This window comes from Drosophila persimilis, unplaced genomic scaffold, assembly GCF_003286085.1.
Source record: "Drosophila persimilis strain 14011-0111.01,24,50 unplaced genomic scaffold, DperRS2 tig00000002-arrow-pilon, whole genome shotgun sequence".
Taxonomy (NCBI): Eukaryota; Metazoa; Arthropoda; class Insecta; order Diptera; family Drosophilidae; genus Drosophila; species Drosophila persimilis.
The window spans coordinates 14,660,657-14,682,175 of NW_020825289.1; the positions used below are offsets into that span (position 1 = coordinate 14,660,657).

The 21,519-nt window shown below is 45.4% G+C and overlaps 7 protein-coding genes and 1 non-coding gene across 11 annotated transcripts; 3 read left to right on the forward strand and 5 right to left on the reverse strand.

Annotated features, from left to right (window-relative positions):
- Window positions 1-31: 31 nt before the first annotated feature.
- LOC6592850 (glutathione S-transferase 1) lies at window positions 32-1,064 on the reverse strand. The gene is made up of 3 exons (XM_002018241.2): window positions 927-1,064; window positions 815-863; window positions 32-741 (listed from the first exon to the last, which is right to left on the reverse strand). The coding sequence occupies exons 1-3, from the start codon at window positions 1,019-1,021 to the stop codon at window positions 214-216; spliced, it is 672 nt and encodes a 223-aa protein (XP_002018277.1). The 5' UTR covers window positions 1,022-1,064; the 3' UTR covers window positions 32-213.
- A 537-nt stretch (window positions 1,065-1,601) lies between these two features.
- Window positions 1,602-8,067, reverse strand: LOC6592849 (E3 SUMO-protein ligase PIAS1). 4 transcript variants are annotated; one of them, XM_026985621.1, is made up of 9 exons: window positions 7,865-8,064; window positions 6,413-7,099; window positions 6,083-6,323; window positions 5,764-5,998; window positions 5,513-5,679; window positions 5,347-5,435; window positions 5,121-5,277; window positions 4,076-4,139; window positions 3,384-3,906 (listed from the first exon to the last, which is right to left on the reverse strand). In XM_026985621.1, exons 1-9 carry the CDS (start codon window positions 7,988-7,990, stop codon window positions 3,837-3,839), a joined length of 1,836 nt encoding a protein of 611 aa, XP_026841422.1. In that variant the 5' UTR covers window positions 7,991-8,064; the 3' UTR covers window positions 3,384-3,836. The 4 variants fall into 4 exon arrangements, with proteins under 4 accessions (XP_026841423.1, XP_002018276.1, XP_026841421.1 ...); XM_026985622.1 differs by lacking the exons at window positions 3,384-3,906; window positions 4,076-4,139 and adding an exon at window positions 1,602-1,869 and having other exon boundaries at window positions 7,865-8,063; XM_002018240.2 differs by lacking the exon at window positions 4,076-4,139 and having other exon boundaries at window positions 3,112-3,452; window positions 7,865-8,067.
- Window positions 8,068-8,770: 703 nt separating this feature from the next.
- Window positions 8,771-10,544, reverse strand: LOC6592848 (phosphorylated adapter RNA export protein). The gene is made up of 5 exons (XM_002018239.2): window positions 10,466-10,544; window positions 9,640-10,405; window positions 9,491-9,582; window positions 9,160-9,436; window positions 8,771-9,095 (listed from the first exon to the last, which is right to left on the reverse strand). Exons 1-5 carry the CDS (start codon window positions 10,508-10,510, stop codon window positions 8,887-8,889), a joined length of 1,389 nt encoding a protein of 462 aa, XP_002018275.1. The 5' UTR covers window positions 10,511-10,544; the 3' UTR covers window positions 8,771-8,886.
- A 176-nt stretch (window positions 10,545-10,720) lies between these two features.
- On the forward strand, window positions 10,721-13,210 carry LOC6592847 (protein SDA1 homolog). Its single transcript, XM_026985888.1, has 2 exons — window positions 10,721-11,264; window positions 11,354-13,210. Exons 1-2 carry the CDS (start codon window positions 10,788-10,790, stop codon window positions 13,025-13,027), a joined length of 2,151 nt encoding a protein of 716 aa, XP_026841689.1. The 5' UTR covers window positions 10,721-10,787; the 3' UTR covers window positions 13,028-13,210.
- On the reverse strand, window positions 13,117-13,877 carry LOC6592846 (RNA-binding protein 8A). The gene is made up of 2 exons (XM_002018237.2): window positions 13,778-13,877; window positions 13,117-13,686 (listed from the first exon to the last, which is right to left on the reverse strand). The coding sequence occupies exons 1-2, from the start codon at window positions 13,836-13,838 to the stop codon at window positions 13,250-13,252; spliced, it is 498 nt and encodes a 165-aa protein (XP_002018273.2). The 5' UTR covers window positions 13,839-13,877; the 3' UTR covers window positions 13,117-13,249.
- Window positions 13,878-14,288: 411 nt separating this feature from the next.
- LOC6592845 (phosphoglucomutase-2) lies at window positions 14,289-16,755 on the forward strand. Its single transcript, XM_026986010.1, has 3 exons — window positions 14,289-14,640; window positions 14,705-14,806; window positions 14,875-16,755. Exons 1-3 carry the CDS (start codon window positions 14,480-14,482, stop codon window positions 16,481-16,483), a joined length of 1,872 nt encoding a protein of 623 aa, XP_026841811.1. The 5' UTR covers window positions 14,289-14,479; the 3' UTR covers window positions 16,484-16,755.
- A 1,067-nt stretch (window positions 16,756-17,822) lies between these two features.
- Window positions 17,823-21,061, reverse strand: LOC6592844 (vang-like protein 1). Its single transcript, XM_002018235.2, has 2 exons — window positions 20,477-21,061; window positions 17,823-20,409 (listed from the first exon to the last, which is right to left on the reverse strand). Exons 1-2 carry the CDS (start codon window positions 20,736-20,738, stop codon window positions 18,899-18,901), a joined length of 1,773 nt encoding a protein of 590 aa, XP_002018271.1. The 5' UTR covers window positions 20,739-21,061; the 3' UTR covers window positions 17,823-18,898.
- Window positions 21,062-21,362: 301 nt separating this feature from the next.
- Trnay-gua lies at window positions 21,363-21,454 on the forward strand. Its single transcript is given in 2 exon segments — window positions 21,363-21,399; window positions 21,419-21,454. It is a non-coding gene; the product is annotated as a tRNA-Tyr (tRNA).
- The last annotated feature ends 65 nt before the right edge of the window (window positions 21,455-21,519 follow it).

Consider the following 21,519-nt stretch of genomic DNA (forward strand, 5'->3'; position numbering starts at 1 on the left):
TTGTATTTAGTAAGTTGCATGAAACGGAAACTCTCCGAAAACTACGAATTGTATATTTGACTTCCAAAAATCAAAAGACAGACATAAACTATTGTATTGTAGCAAGGATTTAAAAATATAAAAATATAATAGTATCAACAATAAATTCTAGTTCAACAATGTACAACAAACAAGTTATTTGATTGGATCCCATCCCCATTCCTCTTGGAGGTTTTACTTTGTCTTGTTCTCGGCCATGCAGCTTCTTATCCGTGCATTCAGAGCCTCTGCTCCTTTAAGATTCATCTCATTGTCGGGTATCAATAGGTTCATGCGCTTGAGCCATGCAGTAATCTGGGGATAACGATCCGGATCAGGCGGTATAAGCAATTCCAATGTCACGAGAGTTGTATGAATCGAAACATCCGCTAAGCTCAGATCGTTGCCTGCTGCAAAGTTTCCCTTCAACAGAAAGTGCTCGAGGTCTGCGTAGGCATTGTGGCAGAGAGTCAGTGACCTCTGGTTGAGCTCCGCCTCGCCGCCGTAAATGTTGCGTGCCACAATGTCCTTGATAACCTGGAATAGCACACCGTTCTCGTAGTGCAAACGATGATCGACATGCGCCCGTTTCTTTAGATCCTTCGGATACAGCTGGTCGTCCTTGGCATATTTCCCCACCATGAAGCATATAATGGCATGGCTGTCTACATAAACCTCACCGTCGGTGTCCACAAATACCGGAATCTGATGCTGGGGATTGAGCTGCGGGAAGAGTGTGGAGTGTGAAAGCCGCTCAAAAACGGGGAAAGCTAGAGCCAGTTTGTGTATATAGTACCTTTAAAAACTCCTCGCTGCAATGCTCTTTCTTGGAAAAATCCACAGGCCTGTTTTCAAAGAGAAAACCTACATATTTTTGTAGATATCGATGAAGTGCGGGGACGACTTACTTGAGCTCCAGGTCCAAGCCAATTAGCTTTGCAGTAATTATGCAAGCTCTGGCTGGAGGGCTGAACAGAGCGTAGTACAGAGTTGGCCTTGACATTTTGTAATATGCTAAAACACTACTGTTGTGTTGCTTTGAGCGAACAAAAATTAGTTGTTTACTTAAGTGAGTAACTGATACTTCCAAACTGTTATTTTTTGCTCACTTGTTCTTTTATGTTCACTAGTTCATAATTGCTCAATTGCTCTTTTTTGTTTACCAGTTCATTTTTGCTAGTTCATTCTCTACTGACTTTTTGCGCAATTTTGCTCCTCAAACGGCATTTTGCGTTCAGACAGTTGTTGCTCATATTTGCGTTTACTTCACACTTTTTGTATTACCGGCAAAGCTGTTTAGCTCTTTTAAAAATTCGGTATGTCGCTAATTCGAAAGTATAGTGCAATTTGAAATCATTTCGAGGAAGTTGGACGCCCAGAAGCCAAGTGCAAGAATGTTTACCCCACGCCGTCAAAACGCGTTTACAGGGTTACAACAACAGGTACAGACCTGAGAACCTGTAGGTGCGAGAATTGAGTTGGGGTGGCAACTCTGAAAAACAGCTGTTCGAGCGGCAATTTCAAAACTACCAAGCTATAGGTAAAACAGAGGATGCGATATCAACTTTTATTTTTGCATTTATTACGTCTAGCTATTTATTTGGGAGTTGGTTTTTATCTTAATGAATACTCTTACGAAATTGTACTTCACGGAATTTCAGACCCAATGTATAGGTACATATACATATATAATAGGGCAATTATAAATTCTTTGGGGTCTCTTAACAACGAACAATGGATATAGGAATCTTACAAACGGGCGGCGCACGCTGTGCTAATGTTAGGGCGAATCTAAAAGATCAATAACAGAATCCTCTTTGCTCTTGACCGCAACCAATCCGCTTTTATCCTCTGCAAGTAAAGAAAAAGTTTCGGATGTGCTCAATAAAAAACAAGATGATTCCAAATTATAAGTTCAATAAAAACTAATAAAACAAAATGTCGCTTCCTCCGCTTAAAATAAGGCATATATTTACTCGTAAATGAACCGGACCGCCCCTCGTGCAAATAAAACAACATGGCCTTGTTTGGAATTTGTTTTTAATAATATAGTTAAAGTACACATCTTATTGTACATTGATTTCATGATGTTTGTTCGTTCAGATAATTAAGATCAAAACCTGGGGTAGGGCGGGTGTTTGTTTGGCATCCAATCAAAATCAAAGCAATTTTTATACTAAATTGGGATTCATTACAACTAAAGGCTTAAATAAAGGGCAACACACATCATTAATAGGGTTAGGCCAGTGATTTGTGATACACTTATTTATTGTTATTGTTAATTTGAATTCCTACTTAGACCGAACTGTTTTGTTTAGTAGATATGGATGAGATGGTCCTCTGCGACAAACAGAATATAATCAGATGCTGCTGCTGCTAATGTACGTAAATATATAAAATAATTTAATTCAACTTCGCTCTGCTGCTGCACTGATTTGCGAACATAATAAAAGAACCGAACCAAACGCACTTAGGGGGCGCATTAGCATTCGTCGACTCGACACTCTGTTCATATTATAGCTAAAATAATAAACTTAACTAACTTAAATTTCTGCTTTCGGTTAGTGCATAGGAATACATACATACGTCCACATTGCATTGGTAGGACTTAAATATTAACATTTGATTTATGTATTTATTAATGGTAGTGGTGCGTAGGGCTATTACATTTAGCGATCGGTCGGTCGATTCAAAAGGGAAAAATAAATAAATTACGATGCCTATTTTACTATAATTTCTAGAGGGATGCAGTTGAGAACCCCGGGGGATGGGATGATTAAAAAGTGCAGACGAGACAACCACAACCACACCTGACGCAGAAACAACGAAAAACGGAACATGAACAGGATTGTTTTATACAACTCACGCAACACACACAAAAATTAAATCTCAATCGATATGCCATGAATTCGGTGTCAACGATTTGTCGAAAAATAGCCTCTGAGGTAAATAAAAAAATACTTTAAGTTGTCGCCAAATGAGATAAAGAATAGTGAGAGTGGAGGAAGTCAACGGAAAAAGAAAAGAGCAAATCGAACCAACTGTAATAACTGCAAATAATAGTCGAAAATCAAAATTCGTATGTGTGTGTGTGAGGGCGTGTCAAAATGAATGAGTGAGTGTGTGTGTGTGTGTGTATGTATGTCTGCGTTTCTATGGACCACCATTTTGGCTTTGCCCGGACGACGCTGACGCTGTGGCAGCAGCAGCAGCCGCAACTGCAGCCAGATCCAACAGTTGAAAGTGCTTTTGATCCGCCACCGCAGCAGCCAGGGATTCCAGTAGAGTGGCATGCACTGCTGATGCTGGCTGCTCGTGCTGCTGATGTTGCTGCTGTTGATGGTGCAGTTGCAGCTGCAGTTGCTGTTCTAGATCTAACATTTGCTGCGACTCAGACGACTGATGTGCCATTATTTGCTGCTGGTCTGGGGATTCTACGCATCGGCAGCCGCATATATGTGCATAGGTAGGCAAACGATACCCGAAATGAGAGAGCAGCGGAGTGGAGAAAGAAGAGAGAGAAAGAGAGAAGAAAAGACAAGAAATGCACAGTTACTTCGATTAGTACAATTACATAATCATCATATCAACAACAATTTGACAAAACAAAACCAAAAAAGGATCGACACAAAATAAAACCCTCAACTAACCCTGACGGTCGGATCTGCTAAGATAAATACAATTTTATTTGATGTCGATGGGGGTGGGGGTATAAATTGTATAAATTACTTTCGGCGAGTGACAATAAATAACGTACAATACATAGTAAAAGAACAGAAAGTGACTAAATTAATCGAATATATATGGACTCTAGCTCATCAACCCACGTTTGGATGCCTCAAACCGGAAGCACCATCCTTGCCGCCGACTGACCTCAGATTACGTTTACTGCAAGAGAGTGAGTGCACAGAAAAAGATTCATTTCGCAGACCTGACCTGACGTGACGCGACGTGACTCTCACGTTTATGCGACGCACATGCTTGACTTGATTATAATGAAATGAAATCACAGTCATGCGATCGCCTAAACGGAAGCTGAAGCTGAGCCTGAACCTACCGTGAGCGCAACCATTCCTGTAAATTGACACGTTTATATAGAGACGAACCCGAACTTCCAGCAACTACAATATATTAAAATCAAATAAAATAAAAAAAAAAACAAAAATATGAAGACACCAAAAATGTAAGCATTTCGTCATGTTGGCGTCACATCTCTTAGCAGTTTAAATCTTCTACTATTTCTGGACATCCGTCCATGGACAGATTTGACCATACCCCAGATTTTGCCCACTGATACAGCTAGTGTGCGAAATCTGGGGTATGGTCCACTAGGTATTCGTTGTTGGCCATCAGGAGTGCGTGATGAACCGCACACAATGTTCAGCACGATGAGCATCGACACCCAGATCTGGACCAGCATCAGCTCCAGCCATGTTAGCAAGGGCACGGCCATCAGCAGGGAAGCCGCGTTTGGCACGAGCACCATGGCTTTGTTATTGAGGGCCGAAATGGTGATCAGATTGCCCGAGTGCATAATCGCACCGACGCCAACAATGCACTAGTTTTCCACTTGATGTTTGTCCATGGCTTAGAATTTTGAGTCTTTAAAATTAAAAGAAAAAACTCCTTTGTTTGCCTGTCACAAACTGAAGCGAAACACAAGGGATAAGTAAGCTCATAGAACAGGGGAAACTCACAGCCTACTTAACAAATGTTGGACGAAAAAGTTGACCCCAAAAAATGTCTTTAAATCGGGTTTAAAGGCTGTACTAATTCGAGAGATTTCAAAGTTGTTTCTTAGAGCTCTCTCTTAGTCTCTAGAGAAGGGTCTGTCTTCTGTCAGTTGAATTACAAATTTCCTAGCAAGATACAAGGGATTCCTACGATTCGATTAAATGTTCTATGTGGATGGATGTGTGACTGTGTGACTTAGGGGCTGTGTGCGAGTGGGTGGGGGGGTGGTGTGGTGTAAATGGATCCTTATATCTATTGTGGCTATACTCTAACAACAGCACTTTATAAATATATATATAAAGAATTCGTGGCTATACATGATTATTGGTTTTCTTATTGCGCTTATTGCAAAAATGGATCCAACATACCAGATTGTTGGGCCTGCTGTGCCGGGGTATAGGCACGTTGGCCGCCACCACCATTACCATTACCATTGGCAGTGGAACTAGCGGCGGCTTGCTTTGCAGGTGGACGACGCTTGGCCAGAGGCATGTCGTCGTCGGAATCGCTTAACGTCAGATCAACCTGTCAGAGCAGATCAGAAAGCAAACGTATATTACAACAGAGACTCAGCAGAGTGGTAGATAAACTTACAGTTTCACTGTTCGACGTTGACGTTGGCTGGTCATCCGGTGCCGGGGACAAATCACTCTTCACTGGCTTGGTATCGTCCGCGATCAGCTCTAAAAGATGAGGTCAGGAGAGGGGAATGGTTAAGATCAGACAAGGTCAGGTAATTAGAATCTCAGTTTTCTCTTACCTATATCATCAGATATCACCTCAACCTTTTGAACGGGTTTGGAGGGTGTATCCAAGATTTGAGCTTCGCTACGTAGGCCCGGGGTACTCCAGGAGCCATCTTGATGCAGTTGAATTTCGGTGTCGTCGCTCTTTAGCAGCGTTGAGTCCAGCACCTCCTGGAAATAACTGTTGGGAGTATCCAAAAATTAATATTTGATCAGTAACTTTTATTTCGTATATTGAAGATTGGATATCCATCCATGGACATACCCATCGATAACCAAGTTATCATATATGGCCGGCTTATCGCACACCGGGCAGTTCCAGGTGGGCTTGCGCTCGTTCATTTGCAGGTAGAGATTGGCGTCGAAGCACTGCAAGTGCGAACACGTCGAAGCTCGGCACGGCAACAGCATCTTCATCTTTCCCAGCGGGCAGTTGAGCGATACCTTCAGCATTGTGGTGGCTATTTCACAGTCGGCATCTTCTGTTAACTTTTCCTTAACTGAAACGAAACGAAGATTGTGGTTAATTAATAATGTATTCAGGATTATCCAGGCTATCCAAAATGTGATGTATGTATGCTTACTTAGGCCTCGAGTGTAATCTGCCGGCTTCACGCCCTTACTCTTCATCCGCACCAGCAGCTGTGCGGATGTGAGTTTCTTCACCAGATAAACCGCCAGGCAGTAGCTGCGCGTGTAGTCGGGACACCACTGAACCATTATGGTGTTGGTAACGGTTGGCGATAGCTTCACATTGGAGGTAACGTTCACGGGTCGTGGCGGACGTTTCGGCTCCACATTTGGTCGATTTGTTGGAATGACATTCTGTGTATCAGAATTGGATCAGATCACATGGCATTAGAATTGTGCAATTGGGTAGTAACTTGGGTCGCAATGATCCAATCCACACTTACAGGCAGCTGACACAATTTGTTGTTCACTTTGACATTCACATTGGGGGGGAAGCAGTCCTCTTGGTCGCATGAAGTCTCCACCAGGCAGAAGCGCAGCTGAACTTGAATGGCATGCTCCACCTTCGAACTGTTGCGAATGTCGCGATTCGAGGCGATTTCGGTGGCCTGCTGGGGCGTTAATGTGAAGTAGAAAGGCACCTCTTGGACGCGCTGTGTGCTGCGGGGCACCAGCGTCGATGGCTTGATCAGTGTGCCGAGCACATCGTAGAAGGCAAGCTTTTTCAGTCTCACATCCGGGTGTATGGGTAGCTGGTTGCTGTGCGTATGCAGAAAGGGCAATACATTGGTTGGCATCTGTGAGGCCATCTGTGCGGCCATCTGTGCACCCGGCACCTGCCCTGATCCGCCACCCACCAGACCCACAGAATTCGGCTGCACCGAAGGGGGCATCTGCATGTGCGAGTACATTCTCGTTGGATCTATGTATTGCAGCGTGGCGTTTTGCTCTTGCACGGATTGAGCGTAAACTTCTTGAATCTTTGGGGCCAACAGCTCCAAATTGGTGCGCAGAAATGACAAAATTCTGCTTTGCAGATCGGATTTTCGTCCAGCGAAGGAAATGTTAAGGAACGACAAGACTTTTTGCAGCTCTACGACTCGGAGCATCTGCACCATTTGCTCACATTCCTGCAAAGATAATGCAAAATATATCAAATTTGATCAAATGGCGGTTGCAAAAATGCGCGACTCCACTCTACACACCAAGCGCACTCACACCCACACACGCACACTCTTTAGTATATATATGTATGTATATCCGATGTATGTATGAGCATTTATGTACATAGACGTTTGTTCGCTTTCGTGTGTGTGTGTGTGTGTGGTTGAAAGGGCGTCCGGCATGGTCGTCTCGTATATTTAATTGGCTTCTTGGTCTTTAGTGTTTGGTCTTCATATTTCCTCGAATCCTCAGATTCAAACGTCTTTTTTGTCAGCCGTACAGACACAGGTATGCGTTGTCAGCCACTATGTACATGGGAAAAATTGTGGCATGTCCCCGACAAACACATTACCTTGCTGGGCAAAAATGGCGTTCATAGAAAGCGCTTCATTTCACTAAACCGAGCAACTCCTATAATTAGTTGCCGTCAGACGGACCCGTTCTTGCAAACTACACTTGTCAAGATATTTGCTCTTTTCTGTTACTCGCTAATACAAACACCCGCACAGAATTCTTTTGTCACAGCAATTTTGTTTTGTCCGCACGGTCTGAAATAATATGGCGGATGGCAGTGTTAAAAAATTCGTAATCCACTGAAACGGTTTACGTTTTCCTGCGCCAGGTGGCGCCACGATATTATTGGCTTGTGGTCACTCTGCTTATCAATCATCCATATTTATTGAAAATTGTTTTGGGGAATCTGGTGAATTAAACTTTCGGGGAAAACTAACCTTGTATTTGCCCGCATCAAAGGCGTTTATTGTTGTTGGTGCAGTCGACGAGGATTGGTGTCCGGTCGCTGGGGATGTTGCGGCATTTTCCGCCTGCGTGCGAGTCTGCGAGCGGGTCTTTCGCATTACTATTATTTTTGTCCCTCGATCAGACTACGTTGTCAACAAAACAGTTGCAAGCTCAAGAGCATTAGTCTAGGACACGCACAACACATAAATGTAAACACTATACCATTAATTTATTAATTAATTAATTAACAACAATGCTACATCAAAGTTTTAAGCGGCGTCGTCGCGACCAGTGTGACCGCGGATTTGTCGCGGTCCGACCCTCAAAAATATACCAAAAACGTCACAGTTTCAAAACTTACTTTCAATTATTGTATTTGTACTGATTATTTGTATTCAAATTCCAACATAATCCTCGTTGTTGATATTCCTTGCTAGCTAGGATCCTCAGCTCTGAACAAATGATTTTATCTAATTGCTGAAATCGTTTACAAGAAATAATGGAAAATACTCGAAAATAAGATCAAAGTCAAAGAATATGCAAGATGTGTGAGCTAGACGAGGTGTCTAAATCAGTGCGACAGCGGATAAAATAGCCCTCTTATTTTTAAAATATACCACAAATATAAAGATGAAAAAACGACATTGACCACTTAAACAGGTAATTCCTCTTTCCCCACAAACAAAATGACCACGAAAATTCTTCAAGATTCATTATTTTCGTCGACAATGGGCTAATCGTTCTCTGCCCATAATCGGAAATAATATCCTCCCTTTTGATATTCGGTTCAATTTAGGAACCTCAGCACTGCACTCATAATTTTATTCGACTGATGATAGGCATTCGATACTATCGTCACGATCGTCGCCAGACCTCCGCGCCAAAGTGGAGTTTGATTTGTTTGATCCGAGGCATTTATTTAAATGTACAAATGAGGGTCTAACTATATAAATTTAGTACAAAATGGGCCCAAATAATTGGGTCCGACTTCACGTAAACGCTTTGCGTTAGCCTAGAAGAAGTCCATTTCTCCACAGTTTACATCCAAAAAATCGTCGTCATAGCTAACCAGCTCCTTAAGGCCCACTGATGACGCCAAAGCGGCCGCCTTCGATGTAGATGGTAGTTCAGCATTATCCACGTGATTTATGTTTATTTCGTGTGTCTTATATTCTGGGCTCTCCTGCTCATGGCCCACTGGCGACGGCGGAGGGTTTGACACTGTTCGGGAGAAACATTTAGACTTTAGTTAAATATCTTTAGATATTAGTCGTACTCTTCTCACCATTGCCAGGTTGACTCTCCGCGCTCAGCTCGTCTGCTTGCATATAATGCTCTTTGCGCTGGCATAACGAAGCCAATTCGGTGCTTTGTTTGCTCAAGCACTTCTTTAGCTCCTCTACTTTTCGGTTACGCATCAGCGTTTCGATCTGCTTGCGAGACTTGTTCATATTCTGGCGATCTTCATCGAATATGGACTTTTGTTGCTCTGGCGTAATATTGTCATGGTGCTTTAGTAAAAATAAAAATACACCTCCTGGTGTACGTCTTCGCCTGCCATTCTGTAATGCCATCATTAGTCATCAGCAGGAATCGCTTTTTTTTTAACTACTTACTTTGATCATCATGCCGCCATCCGCTTCGATCCGCTGGGTTTCTTTGTACAGCTCTAGGGGCAAATCCATTCCCAGAACTGCCACAACACGGACTAGGAGTATGAATATTTGCATTATTTTCAGTAGCGTCTATATTTTCAACTACTCACTTAGCAATTCGTCCTTTTCTTCGTACAGTTTACTGGCCATCTCTGTTGCCAAATCGGATGGATCGCGTCCAGCTATATCGTTTAGGTCGAGAATATGTCGAGGCTCGCACGAATTGTCAGACGAGCCACTGGTCGATGAGGCGCCGCGCCGCGTTCGATGGCCGAGGCGACTCTTGACCGATCCTCGCTGAGAAAACTCTTCTTCTGTGGGGCGGCTAGATGGCCGACCTCGCTTGTGCGTTGGATGTGACGCCGCCTCATCCTCGGATGAATTGGATAGCCGACGTTTCAGTCGGTTTTCGCCGTTCAGCCGGTACCTTAACGAGAAGTCATAGTTCTCCACATTTCGATCGCGCCTACTGCGAGTAACATCACATCCACGCATATTCTCGCTGAGAGCATCTTCCTGAAGTGCGGCTGTCCATACATTGTACTTCTTGAAGCGGGTCCGATTTGGCAACATCTCTGTGTCTGTGGGGGCAACGCGCCTCATAACCGTGCGCTTGATTCGTTTCTTTCGCTTCTTGTGGCCGCTGTCGGGATCATCTGTACGAAGCTTCTTTATGCATCCCTCCTCCGAGGACTCGCCCGATGACGAGTCACTGTTTGTCTGGGACTCATCATCATCAAGAGCAGCGGTTTGGGTTTGGTGGCAAGTAGTGTGAGGGCTTGCAACACTCTCGGCACTTGTACCCGGTGCGGGTGCGGGAGTGGGTGCAGGTCGCTGCAGCGGTGTGTAAATTCCGTCGTCGTCGCTTTCTGATAGCTAAGGAGTGAACTGGACTAACTAGCATCGCCCCATGGCCGTGAAAACAGTTTTACTTACCTCGCCTTCCTCTAAATCAACGTCATTTAGCTGCAGCTCCATCATTTTGCAGAAGAGGGCAGAGAGAGAGAAAATTAATTTTTTGACGGTAGTTGCTGGCTGTGTTGGTTTACGTTGAAATGCACAGCTGTTGTATCTACGAAAACTTAGGTTTTGTTCCCTCTCTAGGTCACACACCTTGCAATATGCATTTTTTAATTGGGGTTGAGATGGGTTAAGGTAAAATTATTCAGTTCGTTTACGAACACCCCCAACACGTGCAACGAGAGTAAAAACTTGAACGTTTCGGTTTTTGCCAAAATCGCAATTTCTTCGGCTCACCATGGTGCGGCCCAACAACAATCAACTGCCGGAGAATCTTCCGCAGTTACAGAACCTGATCAAGCGCGATCCGGAGTCGTACAGCGATGAGTTTCACATTCAGTACCAGCACTTTCTGAGTCTGCTGGAAGTGTTCGCCTTGAACCCCAGCGAGGAAAACAAATCTTTGGATGACACTGTCATGTTTATAGCCCAAGTGGCTCAGTGCTATCCTGCTGCCTGTGAGCTGTTCCCGAAGCACCTAGCCGATCTGCTCAGGAATTATGCCACCGTCTTGGATCCAGCCATGAGAAATTGCTTTGTGAAGGCGCTGATTCTACTGCGCAACAAGAACTTAGTCCCAGCACTAGACATATTGGAACTGTTTTTCCAGCTGTTGCGCTGCCCCGACAAGAATCTACGGACCTTTCTGCAGGCCCACATTGTGACGGACATCAAGAATATGAATGCCAAGCACAAGGATATGAAGCTCAACTCGGTAACAACCATTTTCAGGCACTTGTTGCTGGCCTGACCACTGACCCTTTTACCAATCAATTGAATCAAATCTAATCAAATACATTGCAGAGCCTGCAAAACTTTATGTACTCCATGCTGAAAGACGCCAATCCCAAAGCCGCCAAGATGTCTGTGGATATAATGATCGAGCTGTACAAGAAGAACATCTGGAATGATCCAAAATCGGTGAATGTCATTGCCACAGTGGGTTGCTTCTCCAAGGTAACCAAGGTCCTTGTCACGTCGCTGAAATTCTTCCTCGGCCACGACGACGAGGACGAAGAAGAGGACACCGAAAGTGAAAACGAGGTGGATCTGAAGGGTGCGCTGCTGGCAAATCGGGTCAGCAAAAAGACCAAAAAGGGCCAAAAGCAACTGCAAAAGATCAAAAAGCAGGCGGTCAAGGCCCAGAAGAAGAAAAAGAATGCGCCAGCCTTTAATTTCTCTGGCATTCACTTGGTGCACAATCCCCAGGGAATGGCCGAAGGCCTCTTCAAGCAGTTGCAGGCCACAAACGAGCGATTCGAAGTGAAGTTGATGCACCTCGATGTAATATCCCGTCTGATCGGCATTCACGAGCTATTCCTGTTTGGCTATTATCCGTATATAACTCGCTTTCTTCAGCCCCATCAGCGCCAGGTGACCCGCGTGCTCCAGTTTGCCGCCCAGGCGTCCCATGAGCTGGTTCCGGGCGACATCATTGAGCCCATCCTGAAGACAATAGCCAACAATTTCATTACAGAGCGCAACTCCAGCGATGTCATGGCCATCGGCTTGAATGCCACGCGCGAGATTTGTATGCGTTGCCCCCTGGCCATGGGCGAGGATCTGCTGCAGGACCTGGCCATGTACAAGACGTACAAGGAGAAATCTGTGATGATGGCGGCTCGTTCGCTAATCACACTCTACCGCGAACAGTTGCCGGCTCTGCTACATAAAAAGGATCGAGGACGGCAGACAGAGGCACAGGCGGAGCGGAAGGTTCGCGCCTATGGAGAGCGCGAGGTTCACGACACTGTTCTCGGCGCCGAGGCGCTCCTCAAGGACTCCAAGACCATTGACATTGAGAGCGATGAAGATAGCGACTCCAATGATGGTCAGTGGGTGACAGTGAACCACAGCGATGGGGAAGGAGCAGATGGAGCAGACGATGACGAAGAGGAGGAAGAGGATGATGATGATAATGAAGAGGAAGACGATGAAGACAACAGCGATGAAGAAGAAGAGGAGGAGGAGGATGAATCCAACGCAAAGGACGATGGTGATGCAGCAAATGACGAAGAGGCATCTAAACAGAAAAAGGAGAAGAAAGATCTGAAAATTCTCAACCAAAAGGAGGCTGCCCAAGAACTGGCGCTGACACGCATCTTCACGGACGAAGATTTCAAGCGAATCAATGCTGCCAATCTGAAAAAGACCGTCACGAATTCCCGCAAACGTCCGCTAGAGCAGGATCGGGCCGAATTCGTTAAGCTGAACAGCATCGAGATGATCTTCAAGAAGCGCAAACACGACAAGGAGTCGCGAATGGAAACTGTGCAGGCAGGCCGACAGGATCGCGAACGGTTCGGCTGGAAGGATGGACGTGTCAACGAACACTGCTCCAAAACGAACAGCGAGAAACGCAAGACCAAGAACTTTGGCATGATGCGGCACAAGGCGCGCTCCAAGGTGAAGAAGAGTTTCCGGGACAAGCAACTGTCCCTACGGAAGCATCTGCTGCACCAGAAGAAAATGAAATAATCGCTTTGCATTGACATGTTTAACTTGTTAGATTGGTAACAGACGAGCCACAATATACATATTACAATTATAAGAGATACCATTCGTAATTCGGATTTTATGTTAAGTGTCAACTTTCTTTATTTCATTTGAGTGTAGACGTTATACTGTTGCCGCCTAAGCATTAAACTAATTGAAAATGTATTCGTTTGGCTGGAAGTTCAGTCTTCGTTGACCGCCCGCCTATCTGCGACGCTTCTCGGACTTTTTCACACGCTTAGGTCCCTTCACAAAGCACCAGTCCACTTGGATAGTCTGTCCCATGATTTCGGCACCATTAAGAGCCTCTTTAGCGGCTAGCGCCTGCTTGTGGGTCTCGTACTCAACGAGAGCGTAGCCTTTGGAGAAGCCGGTTCGACGATCCAGATTCAAATGTATATTCTTTATCTCACCGTAGTCGCAGAACTTCTCCTGAATTTCGTCTTCCTGGGCCTCCTCGTGTATGGACGTCACAAACAGTATCCATCCCTCGACAGAGCGCTGGGGACCCGGTTCGAGCTCGTCGTCGTCCTCGTTTCGTACCCTTTCATAGCTGTGTATAGCCTCGCGGATACTGCTGTCATTCCCAAAACCGCGTCCTTTTCGGTGCTTGGCCTTTTCCTTCAAGCGCACTATGCCCTCTGTGAGCAGTTCCGTGCAGGGTGTCAGCGTGGGAGAAGAAAAAGAAAGCCATGAGACCGGCCGGCCACAAAAAACCTGGTGCGTACTCACGGTCGCCGTCCTCGTCGACCTCAAACTCCTCGGCGTTGTCAATGTCCAGTACATCAGCCATTTTAAGTTAATAATACAAGTGGGATAGAATCAAATTTGTTTTTTTTTTTTTTCGCAGCGTCGGCGAAAAATATACGATGACCAAAACGAACTTAGCCCACTTAAGCCCCCTATTTAAATAGTTCAACGCGTTGAGATCATGGCGGAAAATACAAGTGTTTGTAAGTTATTATCGTAGATTCATCATATTTACTTAAAAAGACTACTTTCTTTCACCTCAACCGCAATAAAATGATTCAATTTTCAATATTTTCGGTGAAATATTATATATTAATATTATTATTGGTCTACAATGGGTTAATCGTTCTGCGGTAAGGACTGGAACCATATTACTCGATTTAGTTATGTGACCGTATTCTTCAATAATACCATACATATGAATAACCGGGTATATTCGTGTGAAATAAAGGTCGCTCCAGCGACCCCCGCAGAGCCTTATCAATTAAAAGTGCCCGGCCCATCGACGAAGCTAGTTGCTAGTGTTTAATCAGTAGTTCCGTATACTCATAATCGTTTCCGTGTGGCGAAATTATTGTCAATATAGGAATTTCTCGGCCTTTCCCTTTTTCGTTAGCATTCCTTCCAAATTTAATTGATCAACTCAGAAATTAGGCAAATCTCGCCTGTGGCGTCGTTTTCACCATGTGTCAGCCAACATCGCAAATGATATGCCAGCTGAAGAGTATGACTCTGTCTGGGGATAAAGAACTGGATGACCAGATCCGCAAATGGATACGATGGGACCGGTGCCCAAGCACCTCCTGCCAGATCATGGACGCCGTAAAGGACCAGGACTGGGAAACGTAAGCAGATCTCTAAAAATTTACAAGTATACAGCATGTATATGTATAAACATGCATTGACCAGGCTGCGGAAGAGACTGTGCAACCGCATAACCTTCGGCACGGCAGGATTGCGGGCCTGCATGCGCGCCGGCTTCGATTCGATGAATGAGCTGGTGGTTATTCAGTAAGTCATAATCAAACACACAGACATTGCAAATGGCTCACTATTCAACGAAATCGGAATTCTTACAGAGCCGCCCAAGGATTGTGCCAGTACATTAAGGCTCAGTATCCGAATTCCGAGGATTGGAAAGAGAAGGGCGTTGTCTTTGGCTACGATGGACGCTATAACAGCCAGCGCTTTGCGGAGCTGTCGGCCGTTGTCTTTCTGAACAACGACTTTCGCGTTTATCTTTTCCAGCGTTTGGTGGCCACTCCATTTGTTCCCTATACGATTCTGAGACTTGGGTGTCTGGCCGGCGTGATGGTGACCGCCTCGCACAATCCCAAGGAGGACAATGGCTATAAGGTGTATTGGACCAACGGAGCCCAGATAATTCCGCCGCACGATGCTGGTATTCAGCAGTCGATAATGGATAATCTTGAACCCAAGCCCGAATCCTGGGATGAGACGGCCTTGTGCTGCTCTGATTTCTTGGATGATCCCTACGATGCCGTCGTGCCCTTCTATTACGATGCCATAAAAAGGAGTTTCTCTTGTCAGCTATTGGAGATGAATGGAACGTGCCAGATATCCTTCACGTACACTGCCATGCATGGTGTGGGATATCCCTACGTTAAGCAGGCGTTCGAGAAAGTCCGCCTCAAGCCGTTCATTCCCGTGGTCGAGCAGGTCGAAGCAGATCCAGATTTCCCAACCACCCCCATGCCCAATCCGGAGGAGGGCAAGACTTCTTTGCAGCTGTCCATAAAGACGGCCAAGCAGAACAAGTCTGAAATCATTCTGGCTAACGATCCCGACGCCGATCGCCTTGCCGTAGCTGAGATTGGCGAAAACGGAAACTACACGCTCTTCACCGGCAACAAGTTGGGCGCCCTGCTGGGCTGGTGGAGCCTGCAGAACTACAAGTCGCGCAACCCCGATGCGGATGTGTCTAAATGCGCGATGATCGCCAGCACGGTAAGTTCGAAAATTCTTGGCAGCATGGCCAAGGAGGAGGGCTTTCAGTTCTACGAAACTCTGACGGGATTCAAGTGGATGGGCAACAAGGCCATCGAACTGCAGCAGGCTGGGAACACCGTGTTGTTTGCTTTCGAGGAGGCGATTGGCTTCATGGTGGGCACCGCCGTGCTGGACAAGGATGGAGTCAGTGCCGCAGCTCACGTGGCAACCATGGCCTGCTACCTTCGCAGAACACAGTGCATGACTTTGCAGGAGAAGCTGCGCGAAATCTACGAGACTTACGGCTTCCACGAGAGCGTATGCTCGTATGTCATCTGCCGGTGTCCGTCGGTTATAGCGCGCATCTTCCAGCGCTTGCGCACCTTTGACGACGATAAGCCCGACACCTATCCCACAAGCATCTTGAATGGCACCTACGAGATAGCTCACGTCCGTGACCTCACCACTGGCTACGACAGCAGCACCAGCGACAAAAAGGCCACTCTTCCGACCAGCTCCAGTTCCCAGATGATCACGTTTACCTTTAAGAACGGCGTAGTGGTGACTCTACGCACCAGTGGCACAGAGCCCAAGATGAAGTACTATGCCGAGATAGTCGGCAAGCCCGAGGAAAAGAACTGGCTGAAGCTGACCAACACTCTCAATACCATGGTCGAGGCCATTGTCGATGAATTCTACCAGCCAGCTAAGAACAACCTGGAGCGTAAGAAGGACTAAGGACAAATTGGGGCGCTATCCCTCTAAGTAAATAAATCGATAATCGTTCTCGAACGTAGGCACATGCGACGACCTGACGACCTGGCAATAATTAACCAACATTTGATAACTGATATGCACAAGCCAAAAAACAACTGCAGTGAGAGCTGTTCGTTGACTATTAGCCAATAAATGATATACCATATGTAGTTTATGTACTTATATTAATATTAGGGCAATATATTTATGAAACAAATAAAGTTCAGGCAGCGACAGCAAGCAAGCGACACCAACGAAACGTGTACTTAAGATCAGTCTTTCAGTATTGCTAGTGATCAATCAGCATATTGGTGCTCGAACAGATTCGAGACGCACAAGCGAATGCTGTAAAAGAGAGTGCCCGAGAATATTACTATGTTACTACGTTGTCAGCAGAACGCGACCACTTTGATGTTCAACTCGAGTTTCGCTGATATGGGAAAAAATACTGCCCACCGCACCTATTAGGTCGTGAAAAACAGATCCATTATAAATGAAAAGTTACTGGTAGTTCAATAATAATTGATGTCTTGGTGATCAGCTCTTATATATGTACATGCATAATACTCATCACTGTCCACACTGATATAGATAAAGGCGAACGCTTAATGGATTCTTGTTTCCCAAAGAGTTCCACAGAAGTACGAGTAATGTGAGAATGATGGGGGCTGGGGCGGTGGGATGGTTCGTCAACCCGCACTTGAATTAATTGAACTTGATATTTTAATCTTCGAAACTTGAGTGCCAACGATACGGAAAATCTAAACAAAATCGATTGCAGGAACTGATTGATAAGCTCCGAAATCAGAGACCGTCGTTTCTTGGATTTCTTTTGTTTGGTTTGCTCGTTGCCTATAGGAAATATGTATCCGCCAGCTGCATTGCAACTGCAATGATCGAGGAGTCAATTCATTTGCACAAATGTTGGTGTTATTTTGATGAATCCGAGTTTTCTGAATCTGAATCCACGAAGAGATATAGTTTCAAGCTTGTCCAGTATGCATAGGACCTTTAAGTGACCCCAAATGATCGGGTTTCTTCCAATCAGCTGCTGGATCAATGAATAAATTAGTTCCAGCATCTGGCAACTGATTCGTTTAAAGCTGTTAAAAAAGTTGTTTTCTGTTTTATTTATGCGTCATGGGAATGGGAATTGGGTTGGGTTGAGTTGGGTTCCATAAGCTAATTACACTTACAACAGAATACAGTTTGAGAGAGCTGTTAATATATTATAAATGTACTATATAAAGAGATGGTGTACCCATATATATATGTTTATTGGTTTTCCAATTGCTTTAAGTAATTGCCATAGAAATTGCAATGCAAAAAAATGTGCTTTGATAATAGGCATTTAGCTAGAAAAAGAAACAAAAATCATATATGTACTATATGTATCTTAAGCGAAAGTGTGTTATCTAAGTAGTTTTTGTAAATATAATGATTGGTTTGTTCACTGGAACGTACATATGTATATGTTCGAATACGAATACAAGTTCTTATCACTATAATTTTGCTTCTAAAAATACACACGATTCTGTATGTATGCGTGGTTGCTATGCACAGTACAGGGCTTGCAGTACATGTATCTATTAGTTAATGTTGGCAATTATTTGTTTTTGCTGTGTATAAAATGCATATCAGGCAGTCTCTTTGCTTAAAGTATTATGTATTTGTCATCAGTTGCATTCGAGTTACAGTTTGCTTTGTCGTCTGTTCTATCGGTTCTATATACGTACATATAGCACTCGAACAGTTAGGATTAGTCGGATTAGTCGTTTCGGCTTAAAATGTGCGTCTTTAAAATCCATGCGAGTCGCGCAAACAGTGGATTGGTTAGAGTGGGACCACTGTCGGCGCAAGTCCAAGTCTTGGCTAAAATTCCATCTGGAATATCTCTTTTATTCTTAAGGCTACGGATGGGTTTGAACGTAACAGATATTCGATTTGAGACGTGCAAACCCAATTTACACTAGATATACATATTTCCTAAAATAAAAATCGTGTATAAAAGAGCTGCATTGAAGAACCATCATCATTTCATTCTTATAATTAATACTTTGGGAACTTTGAAGTCATGTTTCGAGGGCTAAAACGGATACGATACGTGTGATATGTGTTCGTGTCGGTCTACTAGGATGATACACTGGGGCCTTTGAGCATTGGATTGATATTCTGGTCTTAGCTAATCTATTTGATGATCCAATTCGGCTTGATTCTTGCGATGATATAGATATACATATACATAGGCGTATAAAATACAATAATTCATTGGAAATCCATCCAGGAATGAGGAAATCTTTATGACACAACAGGCCATCAGACAAACACATGCAGGTAGGACGATTGTGTATGATTGCTGTGCGTGGGCGTGATTATGGGCGGTGCATTGTGATGGTGTCATACGGAGGTCTCCGAGTTGAGCTTGAGGACAAACTTGTTGCTCTTTGGATCGACCACTTCCTCGGCCAGGTTGAAATGCGGCAGCTTGTGCACGGTGACCATGAGGGAGACATCGTTTTGTATCAACTGGAACGTGCATTCGTTGCCAATGGGCCGGGAGACGATCTCATCGCAGATCAGGGACCACGACTGAACCCAACGACGCTCCTTCTCGCTCTGCATCACCGGCGACTCGGTCAGATATGGTTCCAGGAAGGCTCGGGGCGACAGATCATGCTTCAGACAGTGGGCCAAATGCTTGAGTATGCTCTCAAATGTGTGCCGTGGCTGTTGTCGGGTCACTCGTAAATACTTCTGCAATGCTCGGGCCATTGATGGGAAGACTGCCGACGCAGCCTCCTGTGGATCCAGCGGCAGGGCAGGGACGGGCTCGTTGTGTATGCGCTTGATGTGGGTGAAGGCCTCCTCGGCAGCGGTGATGAGGCGAGCGCGACGCTTCTTGACCCGTCGCTCGTACTCGTGCTCCTCGTAGAAACGTTCGTTGTGCGAGGAGTCGCGCCGCCTGGCATTGGCGGCTAAAACGGCTCGACTCTGACTCTGCTGCTGCGAGTTGCTGACACCATCCACCTCGTAGTACTTGAAGCTGTTCGATATTTTGTTGCGTTGCGACTTGGAGATCGAAATGGGAATGCGCTCCAGATACGGATTGAAGATGGGAAAGTCGACGTAGTAGTGCTGGAGCACCCAGACGGCAGCCCTCTGTATGCTTAGCTGGCCGAGCATATACGAGCGCGACACTCCATCGGGAGAACGTATGATCTTGACATAGTAGCTGGGCTGCTGGTGACGCAGCTCCAGCAAGACCACGGCCACGTAGTGGATGAACAGCAGCGTGTCCACAAAGTTTGTGGCGTAGGCCACCAGCGACTTATAGTCGACAGCATCGCCGCCTGTTTCCACCACAATCTTGGCGCCGTTCGTGACCTGCACGATGTAAAAGAGCCAATAGGCGAATGTGCAGATAGTAACCAGGAGGAGGACAATTGCCCGATATAGAAAAATGCGCGGCATTGTGGCTGAAGTGCGCCGCATGAATACCGCCCACAGGCCGATGGCCAGGAGCAGCAAGCGAGCAGCCAGCGACACAAGCTGGCCTTTGCATTGCTCACTGCAGGCCAGGAGGTGCGCCTGGGTGCGCACCGTCTGTGTGAGCTCCGGGCGATCAAAGGCCGACGGGAAGAATCCAACGTGCGGCATGACCACCATGGCCACCGGCGAGAAGAACGCCCCGCAGCCAAGAAGAAAGTAGAAGCTAGACTCTACATAGCGGCGGCAGGCGAAGCCAAATCCTTTGTCGCTCTCACGATGCCACATATTGTTAATGTCCTCCATGGATATACTCTGCTCGGAGGTGTTGCCAGTGACTGCCGTGGTATTCTCTCCCCAGTTCTCATCCTGGGGTAGAATCTGCACTTCTATAACTTCCTGGCCGTCCCGACTCTCGTCACCTACGAATCGAACGAATCAAACGAATCAACTTAAATGGATCTCATTTCAAATATCACTCTTCCTTACCGGTCATGTTAACACTGGTCTGATACGGTGCCATATCGCCACGTTGGAAACCCTTGCCCGACTTGGACGAATGCGTGCTGCGATGGGAATGACGAGAACGATCTCGCTCCCTGTGGTAGCCGTTGTTCACACTTCCGCCTCCTCCTCCTCCGCCGCCACCCCCGCCTCCACTACCAGCACCGCTATTACTACTATTGTTGTTGTGATTTCGCGACCGTCTTGAGCGTCCACTATGTTCCGACTTGACGGATTCGTTTTCCATTGCAATTGGAACGCGTGCGTGGGCAATGCAGTCCAGTCGCTGCGCTCTCGCTTTGTTCCTTAATTATCTCAACCTGACCGTGCAGCTATTTTAGTGTCTAACTGTAATTACGGCCGACGGCAGCAGGTTTTTCATATGTAGGTATGCAGGGCGGAGTCGGGTCGGTGGCAGACGCCGTTCGATGTGTACGCATTAGAGGCGTTTCGAAGCGTTTTAATGGAGTCCTTCTAACTAATAACGCAACACATTATCACCACTGTTCGTGTGCACAATAGTTTAATTCACATTTTCACTATTTCATCCACATTTTCGCTTTTTATTTTCTTTTTGAACCCGAATTTGCTTCACCCCCGACGCAGTGTGGCCGCAAACAAGCTGCAGAAGCCACTGGTCACACTGGCCAAAACCATTTATTTTGCAGCCCTGGTATACCTGTAGAGAGAACAGCGGCATACAAATTTTTGTATCTTGCAAGCCAATTAAATCCACAATATTGTCTATTTGTACTGAATATTTGTAGGTTTTTATTTGAAATCAACAAAATAAAATATTCGAATAAATTATAATACCAGGTGATCATTCCCACCAACTTCCAATGGGCAATTTTCCGTCCACCTTCCAACACCTTCGATAGCTCAGTTGGTAGAGCGGTGGACTGTAGAAAGTTTCGTACCGAAGATATCCATAGGTCGCTGGTTCAAATCCGGCTCGAAGGATTTTTGAATATGATGTATGATGTGCGCATGTTGTATTCTTTTCTTTTTTGTATTTAAAAGTAAGT

Bases quoted from the DNA above. Each gene is read 5' to 3' on its own strand.
- LOC6592850 (XM_002018241.2), bottom strand. From the start codon at position 1,021: ATGTCAAGGCCAACTCTGTACTACGCTCTGTTCAGCCCTCCAGCCAGA. The intron at 864-926 runs GTAAGTCGTCCC...CTTTGAAAACAG, and splicing joins GGCTTGGACCTGGAGCTCAA to GCCTGTGGATTTTTCCAAGA. The intron at 742-814 runs GTACTATATACA...CTCTTCCCGCAG, and splicing joins GCAGCGAGGAGTTTTTAAAG to CTCAATCCCCAGCATCAGAT.
- LOC6592849 (XM_002018240.2), bottom strand. From the start codon at position 7,990: ATGCGAAAGACCCGCTCGCAGACTCGCACGCAGGCGGAAAATGCCGCA. The intron at 5,999-6,082 runs GTAAGCATACAT...GTTTCGTTTCAG, and splicing joins AGATTACACTCGAGGCCTAA to TTAAGGAAAAGTTAACAGAA. The intron at 5,436-5,512 runs GTAAGAGAAAAC...CTCATCTTTTAG, and splicing joins GGTGATATCTGATGATATAG to AGCTGATCGCGGACGATACC.
- LOC6592848 (XM_002018239.2), bottom strand. From the start codon at position 10,510: ATGATGGAGCTGCAGCTAAATGACGTTGATTTAGAGGAAGGCGAG. The intron at 10,406-10,465 runs GTAAGTAAAACT...TTCACTCCTTAG, and splicing joins TTGATTTAGAGGAAGGCGAG to CTATCAGAAAGCGACGACGA. The intron at 9,096-9,159 runs GTGAGAAGAGTA...TCTCCCGAACAG, and splicing joins GGAGAGTCAACCTGGCAATG to TGTCAAACCCTCCGCCGTCG.
- LOC6592847 (XM_026985888.1), top strand. From the start codon at position 10,788: ATGGTGCGGCCCAACAACAATCAACTGCCGGAGAATCTTCCGCAGTTA. The intron at 11,265-11,353 runs GTAACAACCATT...AATACATTGCAG, and splicing joins AGGATATGAAGCTCAACTCG to AGCCTGCAAAACTTTATGTA.
- LOC6592846 (XM_002018237.2), bottom strand. From the start codon at position 13,838: ATGGCTGATGTACTGGACATTGACAACGCCGAGGAGTTTGAGGTCGAC. The intron at 13,687-13,777 runs GTGAGTACGCAC...AACTGCTCACAG, and splicing joins GGTCGACGAGGACGGCGACC to AGGGCATAGTGCGCTTGAAG.
- LOC6592845 (XM_026986010.1), top strand. From the start codon at position 14,480: ATGTGTCAGCCAACATCGCAAATGATATGCCAGCTGAAGAGTATGACT. The intron at 14,641-14,704 runs GTAAGCAGATCT...TGCATTGACCAG, and splicing joins AAGGACCAGGACTGGGAAAC to GCTGCGGAAGAGACTGTGCA. The intron at 14,807-14,874 runs GTAAGTCATAAT...GAATTCTTACAG, and splicing joins AATGAGCTGGTGGTTATTCA to AGCCGCCCAAGGATTGTGCC.
- LOC6592844 (XM_002018235.2), bottom strand. From the start codon at position 20,738: ATGGAAAACGAATCCGTCAAGTCGGAACATAGTGGACGCTCAAGACGG. The intron at 20,410-20,476 runs GTAAGGAAGAGT...TTCGATTCGTAG, and splicing joins GACCAGTGTTAACATGACCG to GTGACGAGAGTCGGGACGGC.